Source organism: Lithobates pipiens, unplaced genomic scaffold (genome assembly GCF_037356315.1).
Source record: "Lithobates pipiens isolate NorthernLeopardFrog02 unplaced genomic scaffold, aLitPip1_a1.2 Scaffold_64, whole genome shotgun sequence".
NCBI classification, from domain to species: domain Eukaryota; kingdom Metazoa; phylum Chordata; class Amphibia; order Anura; family Ranidae; genus Lithobates; species Lithobates pipiens.
Window position 1 is genome coordinate 2,186,741 of NW_027507886.1, and position 16,506 is coordinate 2,203,246.

Consider the following 16,506-nt stretch of genomic DNA (forward strand, 5'->3'; position numbering starts at 1 on the left):
AGTGGAACGAAATCTATTGGATAATTTAAACTTTTTTAGAAAATAAACTGAAAAGTGGTGCGTGCAAAATTATTCGACCCCTTTACTTTCAGTGCAGCAAACTCACTCCAGAAGTTCAGCGAGGATCTCTGAATGATCCAATGTTGTCCTAAATGACTGATGGTGATAAATAGAATCCACCTGTGTGTAATCAAGTCTCTGTATAAATGCACCTGCTCTGTGATAGTCTCAGGGTTCTGTTAAAAGCGCAGAGAGCATCATGAAGAACAAGGAACACACCAAGCAGGTCCGTAATACTGTTGTGGAGAAGTTTAAAGCCGGATTTGGATACAAAAAGATTTCCCAAGCTTTAAACATCCCAAGGAGCACTGTGCAAGCTATCATTTTGAAATGGGAGTATCAGACCACTGCAAATCTACCAAGACATGCCCGTCTCTCTAAACTTTCAGCTCAGACAAGGAGAAGACTGATTGATCATGGGCCTCTTGGCTGCATCTCTAACTCTGGATGAACTGCAGAGAACTACAGCTGAGGTGGGAGTCTGTCCATAGGACAACAATCAGTCGTACACTGCACAAATCTGGCCTTTATGGAAGAGTGGCAAGAAGAAAGCCATTTCTCAAAGATATCCATAAAAAGTCTTGTCTAAAGTTTGCCACAAGCCACCTGGGAGACACACCAAACATGTGGAAGAAGGTGCTCTGGTCAGATGAAACCAAAATCGAACTTTTTGCCCACAATGCAAAACGATATGTTTGGCGTAAAAACAACACAGCTCATCACCCTCAACACACCATCCCCACTGTCAAACATGGTGGTGGCAGCATCATGGTTTGGGCCTGCTTTTCTTCAGCAGGGACAGGGAAGATGGATGCAGCCAAATACAGGACCATCCTGGATGAAAACCTGTTGGAGTCTGCAAAAGACCTGAAACTGGGACGGAGATTTATCTTCCAACAAGACAATGATCCCAAACATACAGCAAAATCTACAAAGGAATGGTTCACAAATAAACGTATCAAGGTGTTAGAATGGCCAAGTCAATGTCCAGACCTGAATCCAATCGAGAATCTGTGGAAAGAGCTGAAAACTGCTGTTCATAAACGCTCTCCATCCAACCTCACTGAGCTCGAGTTGTTTTGCCAGGAAGAATGGCCAAGACTTAGTCTCTCGATGTGCAAAACTGATAGAGACATACCCCCAAGTGACTTGCAGCTGTAATCACAGCAAAAGGGGGCTCTACAAAGGATTAACGCAAGGGGGCCGAATAATTTTGCACGCCCCACTTTTCATTTTTTTGTTAAAAAAAGTTTCAAAAATCCAATAGATTTCGTTCCACTTCACAATTGTGTCCCACTTGTTGGCGATTCTTCACAAAAAATAAAAATTTTATATCTATGTTTGAAGCCTGAAATGTGGCAAAAGGTTGAAAAGTTCAAGGGGGGCCGAATACTTTCGCAAGGCACTGTAGTGTCATAAAAATTGAGACAGAGGTCTAAACAGACCCCTGACATCTCCCCCTTTGAAAACAGTGAAAGGGACTACAGATTCCCAAGTCTTTTTTTCAGCAGCCTCAGCTTCACTGAAGACGAATGGACAGGAGACAGGCTCTTGTTCATTCATAAACTAAATTGTAAACAGTGTTTACAACACTCAGTTATGAAAGGACAGGGTCAGTAATCATTGAATGCATTTGGAAAACACCCTCCATCCTGACAGATCTGGGATGAGGGGGAACGATCGGGTGTGTCGGTGGGTGCAGTTACACAGGAGGGAGAGGAGGAGAAGCAGCTGTCAGAAAAGCTATACAGGGAGATCGGTGCACCGATCTGAGGCTGCCCAGCCCCCCGGCTACACTGTGGACACCAGGTGTACTAGTCTAACAGGTATCAGGTTAAGCAGCGGAACATTTGCACAAGTATTCATGCAAATGCTTGATATCGGCACCGATATTAGTATCGGTGCAACCTTACCTTTGGTATTAAATAGGAATGAATGCACGCAAATTTTATCCTCATCCTGATCAATATAAATTGACACAAATATATATATATAGTACTCCCTTTCTCTGGTGTCCGAGCATGTTCTACCCTTAAAGTGCTAGTAAAGTCTTTTCCTGAAATGAAGGCCCCTAGGGCACGCTGTCTCCACTGCAGGTGCTTCCACCTTCACCAGGTCTTCCTTCTGTGTTCAGGGACTCTGCCACCTAACTAAATATTTCCTAACTAGGGTCTGTTTAGGTGATATTCATTTTACCTACAGGTAAGCTTACCTGTAGGTAAAATTCACAAGGCCTAAGCCTTGGTTAGAGCTCAAGAACTTTTACATTAAAAAACACAACCTTTTGTAAAGTCAGTCATACCAAGATGTATATTTTGGCACTGTTACAGATAATTTTTTAAGGGTAGGAGCTATGTGAACTTAAGCTGAACCCAAACCAAAAAAAGTTAAATAAATACACAGATAAAATATGTGGTAGCTGTTTTACCTGAAATAATTTGCAATGTTGCCCACCTAAACAGTACAGCCAAGCCAACTACCTCTATTCTCTACTTCAGTATAGAGACACAGCCTTCTCATGTTCAGGGTTGTGTGCTGCTATGACTGCACTCCTGCATGGGAGTGAAGTCAATGTGCCCTGGCCAAACAAGATGGAGAAGCCAGTGAGGGACCTCACAGGTGTTGGAGAAAAAGTATTGCCGAGTATAGTTCCACTTTAATTCTGACAGTTGAGACATCAAGAGGCTCATGTAAAGACAGAGTTGGCTTGCCTACATTATCTGCATTTAAAAAATTAATTTATTAGTTTATTTTGCAAGCAGAAAAAGTTACATTTTCTATCTATATGGAATTTAGCTTTATGGGCACTTTTATTGCCGTTACATTTGCTGGGTCTCCTCCCCATGCTAAGCATTTCTCAATGACTGATGTTAATATACTACTAGGTTCATTGCAAAAAAGGTGTGAGACTTCAAAAGAAAGTTTCCTCACGCAACAAGGATTTAATATAAAAGATTTAAAATTAATTCAAAAGTTAAAATGTGACTTTAGACAACTGTTACCTGGTTTGGATGGATGCTTTGTATAATCGAATACCAGGACATCAGAGGAGGGCGTTTTGGTTGCAATTATACAAGGGTTTTGAGGCATGTACCTTGCCCGATTCACTTCACCTTCATGGTTAATTTTAATTTCAGTTTCAATCTTGCCACTCACAGAGCCAAAGCCGCCAAACTCTAAACAAAGAACGAACATATTAGGGAATTTCTTCCATAACTATATTTTACATGCTATACACCAGGCAATAAAGTATGGCTTCTTGAAACATGTGGATTTTCAAATGTACAAGAAAAGAAATGGCATATCATCGTAGTACTACTATTACAAATATTAAAGCCTACCTCCTTTCTCACTGTCATAGTGAGATGCATCAAACTGTGCGTCATCATTGGGTATCTGCACTCTTGCCACAACTAAGTGATTCTGTTCATCTGATGTGTGAGTGCCAAGTACCAACCAATGCAGAGCATAATCTTTGCCTTCAGGTCTACAGGATAAAGACAGATACAAATTAAACCTACAAAAAAGGGACTAGGACCAAAAGCCATCAGCTTAGGAAATCTAGTAATGGCCATTTAAAAATAAAGTTCCAAAGAAATATGTAAAATATGAATTGGAAAAAAATTTAAAATAAAAAAAGCACACATAATGTAAAATAAGCTTTACCTAGTAACATCAGGAAGCCACTGAACAGTAAGACTTGGCCACTCTAGGGCATGTGTCATCACCAGGTCATACAGAAAAGGAGTGTTCTTTTTCCATATTTTATACTCCTCATTGATAACCCGTTCCTCCACAGTATCTTCAAACACTGACAAAAGAAGATAGTTTATCAAGTTAGTAGTTTAAAATTATCAAGCTCTATTTTGATGAAACATGCTTGGTGTTAGGAGCTCAGCAGAGCTGAATACTAAAAATTAAAAAGTCTTGAACCAGATATATTAAGCATATGTAACTAGCTTCTTAATGTTGTAGATTGTGTTTGAACATGCAGCCTTGGCCAAAAGATGAGAATGACACAAATATAAAAAAAATGTTCAAAGTCTGCTGCTTCAGCGTTTAGATCCTTTTTGTCAGATGTTATGGTATACTGAAGTATAATTGCAAGCATTTCATAAATGTCAAAGGCTTTTATTGACAATTATAAGTTTATGCAGAGTCAATATTTGCAGTGTTGACCCTCCTTTTTCAAAGACCTCTGCAATTCACCCTGGCATATGGTTAACTTCTGGGCACCATCCCAATTGATGGCAGTCCATTCTTGCATAATCAATGCTTGGAGTTCGTCAAAATTTGTGGGTTTTTGTTCACCCGCCTCTTCAGGATTGATCACAAATGCTCAATGGGATTAAGTTCTGGAGAGTTTCCTGGCCATGGACACAATTTTGATGTTTTGTTCCCCTAGGCAATTAGTTATCACTTTTGCCTCATGACAAAGTGCTTCATCATTCCTCAAACGATTCTTGGATGGCTGGGAGAAGTTGCTCTCAGAGGATGATTTTGTACCATTCTTTATTCATGGCTGTGTTCTTAGACAAAATTGTGAGCCCACTCCCATGGCCCACATGAATGGTCTCAGGATGCTTTACTGTTGACATGACAGGACTGATGGTATGACTCACTTTCTTCACCGGACAAGGTTTGTTCCAAATGCCTCAATCGGAATGGGTGTGCAGAGAAAATTCCTTTACCCCAGGCCTCAGCAGTCGAATCCCTGTACCTTTTACAGAATATCAATCTGTCCCTGATGTATTTCCTGGTGAGAAGTGGCTTCTTTGCTGCCCTTCCTGACACCAGGTCACCCTCAAAGTCTTTGCCTCGCTATATGCAGATGCATCCACACTGCTGAGATTCCTGAGCAAGCTCTGCACTGGTGATGCCCTGATCCCATAGCTGAAGTAACTGTAGGAGACGGTACTGGTGCTTTCTTGGACACCCTGAAGCCTTCTTCACAAATGCAGTGGAATTTTTTTTTCCATGTGATTAATTTTTCATGGCAAAGAGACTTTGCAATTAACTGCAATTCAGCTGATTACTCTTCATAACATTCTGGAGTACATGCAAATTGCCATCATAAAAACTGAGGCAGCAGACTTCGTGAAAATTAATGTTTGTTTTCAAAACTTTTGGCCATGGTGTTCCCCAAAATTTTACATGCATCTGAGATATACCAACAGTCACATCTAAAAAAACAAAAAGGCACGTCTAAATGGCGATTGGAAAACAGGCATCACTGCACACTCTTGAGGAAGGAATATTTCTAGGGACATTTTGTAAAGTATAATCACAGGGCCTGCACAGTACCAGGCATTGGTGCTATATAGTGCCTTTCATTCTGAATTGTACTCCAACTCTCCTTGCCAAGGAATATGCATTGCTTTTATTTGCAGCTTGTGTCCCTATAGGTAATATTTGCCTCACTTCCTGTCAGGAACCAGCGTTGGATGAAAATTTAGAAAAAAATCCCCCACATACAAATGTTTTACTTTTTTCATTCTGACCAATAATCACCAATCTTGAATACCTATTATACTATGCCAGAGGCAACCGAAAAGAGAAGGGCTATAAAAAATTTTAATAATAAATTACGTGGATTTTCCTTCACTGTAGGGAGGTTCCTTCTACAGCAAGGGGTCAAATAGTCTCAGTCTTGGAGACCCAGTAGTTTTTGCTGATGTTGCAACCTCTCCCATAGTGGTTTCTGCCTGAACATCCAAGTGCGGGACATCCTTGGTAGAGCTGTGGGTGTTCCCCTGTAGTGCTGCAGCCATGTGGCACTATGCAGGATATTCCCTCGCTGTGTGTTCTGAAGGGTGTGCAGCTGCAGGCTACGGCTTTAAGCCGTACAAGCAGGATGTTAAGGCCCGTACACACGGTCGGACTTTTTGACAACAAACATGCAAATTAGCTGTTTTGGAGCAACATCCGACTGTGTGTACGCTCCATCGGACAAACTTTTTCTGTTTTCATCGGACTTTCGTTGGCTCTGCGAACGGACAAACTTTTTGACAACAGAAGTCCGATGGAGCAAAGTCCGACCGTGTGTATGCAAAAGCATCGGACTTTTGTACAAGGTACAAACACGCATGCTCAGAACCATTGCAAACGATCAGACTACAATACAGAAGTTGACCAAAGGTGGCGCTGGAGTCATTGAACGTCCTCTTTTGAAGTGGCGTCCGTACGTTGTGACGTCACCACGTTCGTGTTTGTTGTCAAAAAGTCCGACCGTGTGTATGCAATACAAACTTGTGGACCACGCCCTTTGTACAAAAGTCCACGGAAAAGTTTGTACAAAGTCCGATCGTGTGTATGGGGCTTTAGAATGTTGAGAGCGCTGTGATGTTGAAGGAACCTCCCTACCATAAAAGAAAATCCACAAAGTGGAAAAGTGATCGCTTTGACGTGCAAAAGAGTGATGCCGCCTACCACTTCCCCTGAGCCAATGGGTACAGAGGATGCGGTGTCGACAACTACAGCTTGTATGGTGTCAGGGTTTAGCCAATTACTGGAAAGTAGGCAGGCCACCAAGCAGAAACATTCCAAGAGAAGAATGTAATCTGGATTTGCTACATGACTTATGTCCCCACGTTCTCATTGGATGTGCAGTCTAGGGTAGAGGGGCAGGCGCCAAGTCTATTTCTTTTGACACAAGGTAGAAAAAGGCAGGAACAGCAACAAAGTCTGAGCTGGTCAGACTAAAATGCCGGGCCTATTTTTTGACCCAGTACAGGCCTGGCACCAGGCGTGAGCAATTCCTATTGCCTGATGTCCCCGCAGTTCTAGGCAGCTGATAGAGATCGACCTATATTGTTTTTATCGGTGCCAATACAATACCAATATTTCACCCACCTCTCAAACGGACACTTTTTTTTACACCATCACTGTTATTGCTGTCAAGCAGTGACAGGTATCCTTAATGGAGGGATCGGGGGTCTATAAGACACAAACCACTCCTCTGCACTTGAAAGTATTCAAAATGTCAAGATATATTTTTTTTAAACTGGCACCTTTAACCACTTGCTTACTGTACACTTAAACACCCACCCAAACAATTTTCAGCGCTGTCACTGCCCGTTCTGAAGGAAATCTTCAAGGGCTTAAAGCAGACCTCCACCCTACAGTGGAAGGTCTGCTCATCGGAACCCTCCCACCCCCCAGTGCCACAATTGGCACCTTTCAGGGGGGGAGGGGGTTGCAGATACCTGTATAATCCAGGTACCTGCACCTACTTCCGGGACAAGCTAGCCACAGATTGAGCCACCCCCAGCCCAAAGTTTCACTTCCTGATTCCCTGACAGAGGATGGCAGAAGGGCAGCTGAGAGACGAGCGGTTGCTCGTCATCTGCTGCCGACATCTGCTGGACCCTGGAACAGGTAAGTGTCCATTTTTTTTTTTTTAAAGGTGCAGCTCCTCTAACACTCATTTTACAAGTGCTTTTTGGCCAGAAAAAGCTGGCACTGCCCCAAGCAGATATGCAAAGCAGGGACCTGGTCTAGTTTCTCCAAGTATGTCCAGCACCATCGTCTAAACTTGATATAAAGCCAGGATCATGCATTTGGAAGACTGGGGGAAAAACAGGAGTTAGATTTACCAGGCAGTAACTGTTTCTAGTAGTCTCAGGACAGCACGTTCCCACCCTATTGGATAATTTTTTGGCTTGTTGTGCGTTTTACAGATCTGTCCTTCAGTTCCTGTAACTAACCAGGTTGCTGAGGGACCACCTTTTAAGATCTGAGGGCAATGCGTTTCCTGTGTCATTGGAAATAAATCTGTTTCTCAAGGACTGCCCTGGAATACTACTGGAAACTGTTACCGATAAATCCAATTTTTTTTTTTTTAACCACTTAAGGACCAGGCCTCTTTTTCAGATTTGGTGTTTACATGTTTAAAACGTTTTTTTTTTGATAGAAAATTACTTAGAACTCCAAACATTTTATATTGTTTTTTTTTCTAACACCCTAGAGAATAAAATGGCAGTCATTGAAATACTTTTTTCACACCGTATTTGCGCATCGGTCTTACAAGCGCACTTTTTTGGAAAAAATAAACTTTTTTGAATAAAAAAAATAACAGTAAAGTTAGCCCAATTTTTTTTTTATATTGTGAAAGATAATGGTACGCCGAGTAAATTGATACCCAACATGTCACGCTTCAAAATTGCGCCCGCTCGAGGAATGGCATCAAACTATTAGCCTCAAAAATCTCCATAAGCGACATTTAAAAAAATTCTACAGGTTGCATTTTTTGCGTTACAGAGGAGGTCTAGGGCTAGAATTATTGCTCTCGCTCTACCGATCACGGCGATACCTCACATGTGTGGTTTGACCACCGTTTTCATATGCGGGCACTACTCCCGTATGAACTTGCTTCTGTGCGCAAGCTCGTCGGGACGGGGTGTTTTTTAAAAACTTTTTTTTCTTATTTATTTTAAATTATTTATTTACACTGTTTAAAAAAAAATAAAAAATGGATCACTTTTATTCCTATTACAAGGAATGTAAACATCCCTTGCAATAGAAAAAAGCATGACAGGTCCTCTTAAATATGAGATCTGGGGGTCAAAAAGTCCTCAGATCTCATTTGGACTAAAAAAACAAAACAAAAAAAAAAAAACACATTTAAAAAAAAAAAAATTATATATATACACCTTTAAGAGGTATGGGCGGAAGTGACGTTTTGACGTCGCTTCCGCCCTCCTATGGTATAGAGATGAGTGGGGGCCATCTTAGCCTCACTTGTCTCCGTACCCAGCTAGGAAAAGGACCCGATCGCCTCTGGTAAGCGGCGGCAGGAGGAGGGGTGGCACCTCTCCTGCCGCCGATATTGTGGCGAATCCACCATGGAGACCACCGTTATCGTACAGACTACTGGCGCCTGAAGAGATGGATATCTCGGTTGTGGCAGCAGCTGCTGCCGTTACCGAGATATCCCTTTTCAAAAATAGGACGTACATCGGTGAGCGCTGATCGTTAAGTGGTTAAACAAACCAGTTATATTTACCTGCTCTGTGCAATGGTATTGGTAGAGTTGCCCCAACCTGTGCTTCCTGCATGCAGCCCCATAGGAATCTGCTTCCTATGGTGGCAAACCTATGGGCTCACTCCCAAGCCAGGCTATGTGCATCTACTGACATGAACAGCACAACTCACTCACGGCATTTGACAGCAGCAGGAGCCAATGGCTCTCACTGCTGTCTGAACCTATGAGACCGGCATATCGCTGATTCGAGACAGTCCCATTCACACTCAAACAGTCTTTATTGCAGAGCACCGCATGGTAACGTACAGCATTGCGCTGCTTTACATGTCATTAAAGTGTACGTTTTATACAGAACAAAAAAGCCATGTGATGCGCTGAATAGCACACCCCACTGGCCCCACTACAGCATGTAATTGTGTGCAGCCCAGTTCTTAACAGGAGGAGGTTGGGGACCTGATATAAAAAAATCCCAAACACATAAAAATGCATACCATTACACAGTTTAAACTGCCAAAATAGTGATTAAATTAAACTCAAAGTGATAAAACTATGAAAAAAAGATTTGGCTAGGTTGCAGTGCCGACATGTTTTAGTTGCTATAACAGGTTTTTTTTTATACACATAGCTGCACGATTCTGGCTAAAATGAGAAACCCAAATTTTTTGCTTAGAAGTTAAACTATTCTCTCACGATCCTTGTGGCGCAACATCTTTCACAAAAAAAAAAAAAAAAAAAAAAAAAAAAGAAACAAAAAAAGGAAAAACCCTGAAAGGCAAAGGTATAATGAGCTAGTATGCAGCACATAGTAGCTCATTATCAAATGCATCAGTGCCCTGTCCACGCAGAGGGAGCTGACATCTTGCCCTCGGCATGTCTTCCGGGTTTGCGGTTCAGGCGCTGAGTGGCCGGAGCTGCGATGACGTTACATGTGCAAGTGTTTTTTGCCAGGCAAAGGTCCGGCAATGCTGCCGGACCTTCAGCTGGGGCATTCAGAGCGCATGCTGACGTCAGCAGCTGCATGCATAGGGAACACGGTTTAGGAAATATTAATTTTACCTACAGATAAGACTTATTATAGGCTTACCTGTAGGTAAAAAGTGTAAAATTTGAGTATACAACTGCTTTAAGTGCTTAAACTCCATGTATTTACACTTGTAACTTGGCAGACTGCCCAGATTTTTCTCTTTACACAGAAGTTTCCCTTTGATCTTAGAAGGAAGAGTTACAATGTTTAATTTTAAAAACTTGGCAGACTGCCGGAATGTTTTCTTTTGACAGCTGAGTGAGCAGATAAGTCTCTCCACTTGTTATATGAAAGAATCGGCAAACTGCAATAGAGATAGTCAGAGGGATCGACTCGAGATCACGATTTTTTTTTAACGATTAATTGTGCAGCTCTAACACATACTGTCAATTGTCATACCCTTTACACTCCACTGCTGAATATATCCCTCCCCACTGCTTTCCTGCTGCACACATACTACTGCATCATACCCTCTGCACTACTCCCATGCACATAGTGCCAGTTATACTGCACCCCCCCCCCCCCATACCCTTTTCTCATGCACATATGGCTCTTCAGCATTATGTGTTATAGCCCCAACCTTTCCCATTAGGCAAGCTAGAAAAAAGTGGTGTGCCCATTGCAGAACAATCAGGACAGTTCATTATGCAACTATACCATAGTCCATTAGTGCACAGACCTTTTCCTGGCCAGTATAATGGAAATCAGAAATACTACATCCAAAGATCAGACACAATGATTGGGCTACACCCCCACAAGCTGGAATTGTCAAAATATAATCAAGTGTATAGTTCTTAAAAAAATAGTAGCCATCCACATTTTATCACATACAAGGCATTATCTTAGATGTGGAAATGTGTGTATATTTTATATTATATTTACTATGTAGAGATAGACAATTTTTCAGGCTTAATAAGAATATCTATCGCCAGCATAACCATAGTCTCTTGAACAGTGAAGCCAAATTTTACTTTGTAGATTGGTCTGAACTATTATCTGGTAAATAGATTCTGGATGGGGGGGAAGGCCCGTACATCTTCCTATTAAGGTGAAACACTAGCCAACATTTCCTCATTTGGAATAGAGCAAAGGTGGGGTGCAACCTGACAGATTTAGGGTCCTTTCACACAGGGTGGATCAGTGCTGATCTGCCCGGTGGATCTCCGCTGAGCAGGAAGACGACAGGTCCATCTCTGCACACTGTGCAGGGACGGACCTGTCTCAGCGCCGCTCTCCCCTATGGGAGATCGGGTGATGATGGACCGCAGTGTGTCGTCAACCGAACCGATGGGCTTTTGTTCTCTCCAGACAGGTTTTTTGTTTTCAAACAAGTCTATAGGAATGCAAAACCTTGAAGCAGGATAGTTGCTGGTAAAACACACCTGTCAATGAACTTTGATAAAGTGATAGCATATACACAGGCCCTTAGAACACTGTTCTCTGTGCCTATCAGGGATATTCACTGTCTTGTTTGACTACTGTCCCCAGGACACGTTGTGATGTGACGTTTACATTTTACAATCACTGGAACAGAAATAGACAGAAGCGTCCCAATAAGAACGACCTTACAGTGGTGACAACTGTCACTTTTCCTCTGCCACAGACTTTAGAGATGTGAATTCTTTCCTCCTGTTGTCAAAAAGTGAGGGGAAGATCCCCTCATGTCTTTAGGTTACCTTTATCCATTCATGGCACCATAAAAATTAAAGATCGCAAAGACTGATGGACTTGTGTCTTTTTTTTTCAACCTCACCTATGTAACTATGATCAAAATTCAGCAGGGACCGGACGAGTTTTGATTTGTGATCACTGTCGCACAACAAAAAAGTTGAGCTATCGTTTAAAAGAAGCCATTGGATCAGAGGTAGGCAGTGCCCATCTGTGTATTCTGACAACAGGAGGGTGCCGCTGTCAGAGTACAATAGCACAGCGGAGAGAATTCCCAACTTCATCTCTAATGCGTGGAAGGGGGAAATCAGTTACTTTTTCCCCAGGGCGTATAAAAAGAACACAAAGATAAAAAAACAAAAAGCTACTACCAGGTAAGGCCAGCATAAGAACAAAAATAAAATTTGGCCAAGGGTCTACATTAATAAGAACAGCAACAAATGCCACCGTGCTCCCCAGCTACCCTGGACCCCCTCAGACATGAACTGTTACAAATGGGCGTACAATGCACTGTTGTAAATGGATGTATAGATAACAAAGGAAGGCATAGTACTGCAGGAAAGGGCTAGCACTTCCATTACCGTACTAGGCCGCCAGGGAGGCGCTAGAGCCCACACACACTACAATACATACAATGCTAGGGCAGAGGAATGAATGGCGCCGGTTAGCGGGATGTCAAGCAGCACAATAGACTAGCCCCAGCACAGACACACATCTATCTCCAAGCACAAACACACACACACTCGGGACAAAAAGAAAAGGCAGAGCGCTGCAGAGTCCCCTCAGACCCCGGGCCGGCCAGGCCTCTCTTACTTTCTTTATTCGCTATCACTCCCGCCTCTTCTGAACTCACAGGAGCCGTGCAGAGCCCCGCTCGCCGGTCACCTGTGCTGCTTCCCGCGCTCAGGGCGACACACAATCCGCGCTGACGCAGTCGAAAGATCCCCCGCCAAAGTTCCAGCTACTTGTAACAGGAGCACGCTGTCTCTTTCTCGGCCCCACCTCCCACCGGTACGTACCATGCGTGTACCATGGGGGCCGAATGGCCAATCAGGAGCAGGGCGACAGGCCGGGAGACGTAGGACAAACGCAGGCGGCCATGTTTAAAACTGGCAAAAGTCTTCGTTACGTGAGTCTACGTTAGGAATGGCGCGGTACCCTGGAGTGATGGAGGATGCTGGGTGTAATCATCTACATCTAATGTAAAACAAGAGTGCAGACATCCCAACCTGTAAAAACTCATTTCATGTCCGCAGTCCCTTCCCCATGGAGGAATGTGGACATGGCTTAAATTGCGCTACATATTGGGCGTGGCTTAAAAGTCTGAGATGACTTACAGTAATGTTAACCACTTCAGCCCCAGAAGGATTTACCCCCTTCCCGACCAAGCCCTTATTTGCGATTCGGCACCGCATCGCTTTAACTGACAATAGCGCGTAATGATGTGTATGCTTTATGTTATAATTCAAGTTCAATTGTTATGCCTAGTTCCTTATGCATGTTAGGAAACAGTTAACACCCCGGTTGTGTGGCACTGCACCCAAACAAAATTGATATCTTTTTCCCACAAATAGAGATTTCATTTGGTGGTATTTGATCACCCCTGCGGTTTTTATTTTTTGCGCTGTAAACAGAAAAAGAGCGTCAATTTTGAAAAAACAATATTTTTTACTTTTTGCTATATTAAATATCCCCAAAAAATATATAAGAATTTATTTCTTAATTTAGGCCGATATGCATTCTTCTACATATTTTTGGTAAAAACAAATAGCAATAAGTGTATATTGATTGGTTTGCGCAAAAGTTATAGCGTCAACAAAATAGGGGATAGAATAATGACATTTTTATTATTATTATTTTTTATTAGTAATGGCAGCGATCAGTGATTTTTATTGTGACTGCGACTTTATGGCGGACACATCGGACACTTTTCACACTATTTTGGGACCATTGTCATTTATACAGCGAGCAGTGCTATAAAAATGCACTGATTACTGTGTAAATGTCACTGGCAGGGAAGGGGTTAAGCACTAGGGGGTGATCAAGGGGTTAACTGTGTTCCCTCAGTGTGTTCTAACTGTAGGGGGGATGGGCTCACTAGAACATGACAGAGATCACTTGGAGCAGTAGATCTCTGTCATGTTGGTAGGCAGAACAGGGAAATGCCTTGTTTACATAGGTATCTCTCTCCGCCATGCCACGATCACGGGCCCCCCTGGGCGGAAATGGAGTGAACGCGCCCGCTAGCTGCCGATGATGGAGTGACATACTGGTACGACATTATGCGTATCCGTGCCATTCTGGCGATGTATATTGGCATAAGCCGGTCAGCAAGTGGTTAAGGATCGAGCCTCTTTTTTACACTTGTTCTTTACACGTTAAAGCGGAGGTCCGCCCACAGCAGCAAAAATTAAAAGCCAGCAGCTGCACATACTGCAGCTGCTGACTTTTAATAATAATTGGACACTTACCTGTCCTGGAGTCCAGCGATGTTGGTATCGCAGCTGATGTTTCCATCAGCTGTCGGGCACATGCCGCCTCCATTGCGAGTAAGGGAACCCGGCAGCTTCATGCCGGGAACCCTACTGCGCATCCAGGAGGCTCCGTTCCTCTCTCCTACTGGCCCCGTTTATACATTATAGATTTTTTTTATAACACCCTAGAGAATAAAATGGCGGTTGTTGCAATACTTTCTGTCACACTGTATTTGCGCAGTGGTCTTACAAGCGCACTTTTTTTTTGGAAAAAAAAATACAGTTTTTTTAATTAAAAAATAAGACACCAGTAAAGTTAGCCCAATTATTTTTTTATATTGTAAAAGATAATGCTATGCCAAGTAAATTGATACCCAACATGTCACGCTTCAAAATTGCGCCGCTTGTGGAATAATGACAAACTTTTACCCTTAAAAATCTCCATAGGCGATGTTTAAAAATTACTACAGGTTACCAGTTTTGAGTTACAGAGGAGGTCTAGGACTAGAATTATTGCTCTCGCTCTAACGATCGCGGCGATATGACATGTATGGTTTTCATATGCAGGCGCTACTCACGTATGCGTTCGCTTCTGTGTGCAAGCTCATCGGCATGTGGCACTGTAAAAAAATAAATAAATTCTTATTTTTTTTTTTTTTTATAACCCCAGTATTTAACGTGGCTAAATAGGGAATGTACAATGCGGAGTGTACTGCGGTGGGTAGTATGTGTAGGAGAGGAGTGTGGAGTATATGAAGTTGGGTATTATGTGCAGGATGGTGTTAGTAGGGCAGTGGAAAGTGTCAGTAGTTCTTTATTTTTATCATTATGTTCTTATTATTTTTTTAATAATAAATTATTTTTTTCATTTTTTCAAAATGCTTTTTATGGGTCAGTGGATGGTGTCAGTAGGGCAGTGGACAGTGTCAGAATTTATTTTATTTTTATTATTTTTTTTACATTTTATTTTTTAGATTCTTTTTTACAATTTTATTTTTGGGGGTGGAGGGTAGTGGATGGTGTCAGTAGTTTCTTATTTTTACGTATTGATTTTTTCACAATTTAATTTGTTTTAAAAAAAATTTCACAATTCTTTTTGGGGGGAGGGGGTTGGGGCAGTGGACAGTGTTGGTAGGGCAGGGTGGAATGGTGTCAGTAATTTTTTATTTTATGTTTTTTTTTACAATTTAATTATTTAATATTTATTGCATTTTTTTTATCTGTTGGGGGCCTTTAGTGAGATATCAGGGGTCTAAACAGACCCCTGACATCTCCCCTTTGAGACAGAGAAAGGGACTGAGGACACATATGAGAATTGTCCCACCTAAATTGTCCTTTTCAGCACCGAAGATGAATGGAGAGGAGACACAATGGAGTCTCCTCTCCATTCATAAACTGAGCAGAGTACACATAGGTTACGCAGCTCAGTTTTCACAGGACACGGGAGCGTTCTTGCTCACTGTGTCACATTCAGAACAGGAAGGGGCTGGTAAATTACATATTTACCGCTCCCTTCCTCCGCTCTCCACCCTGACATCCCTCACAGCAGTTGGCGGGAGAGGCGAAATCCGGCTGCAGGGGATGAGGGGGGGCAGAGGACATGCAGGAGAGGAGGAGGACACAGGGGGCAGAGGAGGACACAAAGAGGGGCCAAAGATAGACAGGAAACAGCCGGGAATGATCGGGGGGGACAGCTGTGAGCACCGATTGCCCTGTATAGCCACTAAGGATGAGCCGAACACCCCCCCTGTTCGGTTCGCACCAGAACCTGCGAACAGACCTAAACTTCGTGTGAACTTTAGAACCCTATTAAAGTCTATGGGACTCGAACGTTCACAATCTAAAGTGCTAATTTTAAAGGCTAATATGCAAGTTACTGTCCTAAAAAGTGTTTGGGGACCCGGGTCCTGCCCCAGGGGGCATGGATCAATGCAAAAAAAAAGTTTTAAAAATTGCCATTTTTTCAGGAGCAGTGATTTTAATAATGATTAAAGTGAAACAATAAAAGTGTAATATTTCTTTAAATTTCGTACCTGGGGGGTGTCTATATTATGCCTGAGAAGGGGCGCATGTTTCCCGTGCTTAGAACTGTCCCTGCACAAAGTGTCATTTCGCAAGGAAAAAAAGTCTTTTAAAATCACTTTCAATTGTCGGCTCGTAATGCAGAGAACACTCAATGAGTGTTCTCTGTATTACCGAGCACAATTCATTCATTGATAAAAAAAAGAAATAAAAAAAAGCGTGGGGGTTCCCCTAAATTCAATTACCAGGCCCTACAGGTCTGGTATGGATATTAA

At 42.4% G+C, this 16,506-nt stretch overlaps 1 protein-coding gene across 1 annotated transcript in view; it reads right to left on the minus strand.

Annotated features, from left to right (window-relative positions):
* The window catches only part of LOC143958919 (histone-binding protein RBBP7), a 28,693-nt gene extending 15,950 nt beyond the window's left edge, over positions 1-12,743 (minus strand). The window contains exons 1-4 of the mRNA XM_077467906.1: positions 12,549-12,743; positions 3,727-3,871; positions 3,402-3,547; positions 3,063-3,236 (exon numbers count right to left, since the gene is read on the minus strand). Of these exons, the coding sequence (XP_077324032.1) occupies positions 3,063-3,236; positions 3,402-3,547; positions 3,727-3,871; position 12,549 (466 nt within the window). The 5' untranslated portion in view covers positions 12,550-12,743. The remainder of the gene's footprint in view (positions 1-3,062; positions 3,237-3,401; positions 3,548-3,726; positions 3,872-12,548) is intronic.
* Positions 12,744-16,506: the final 3,763 nt, after the last annotated feature.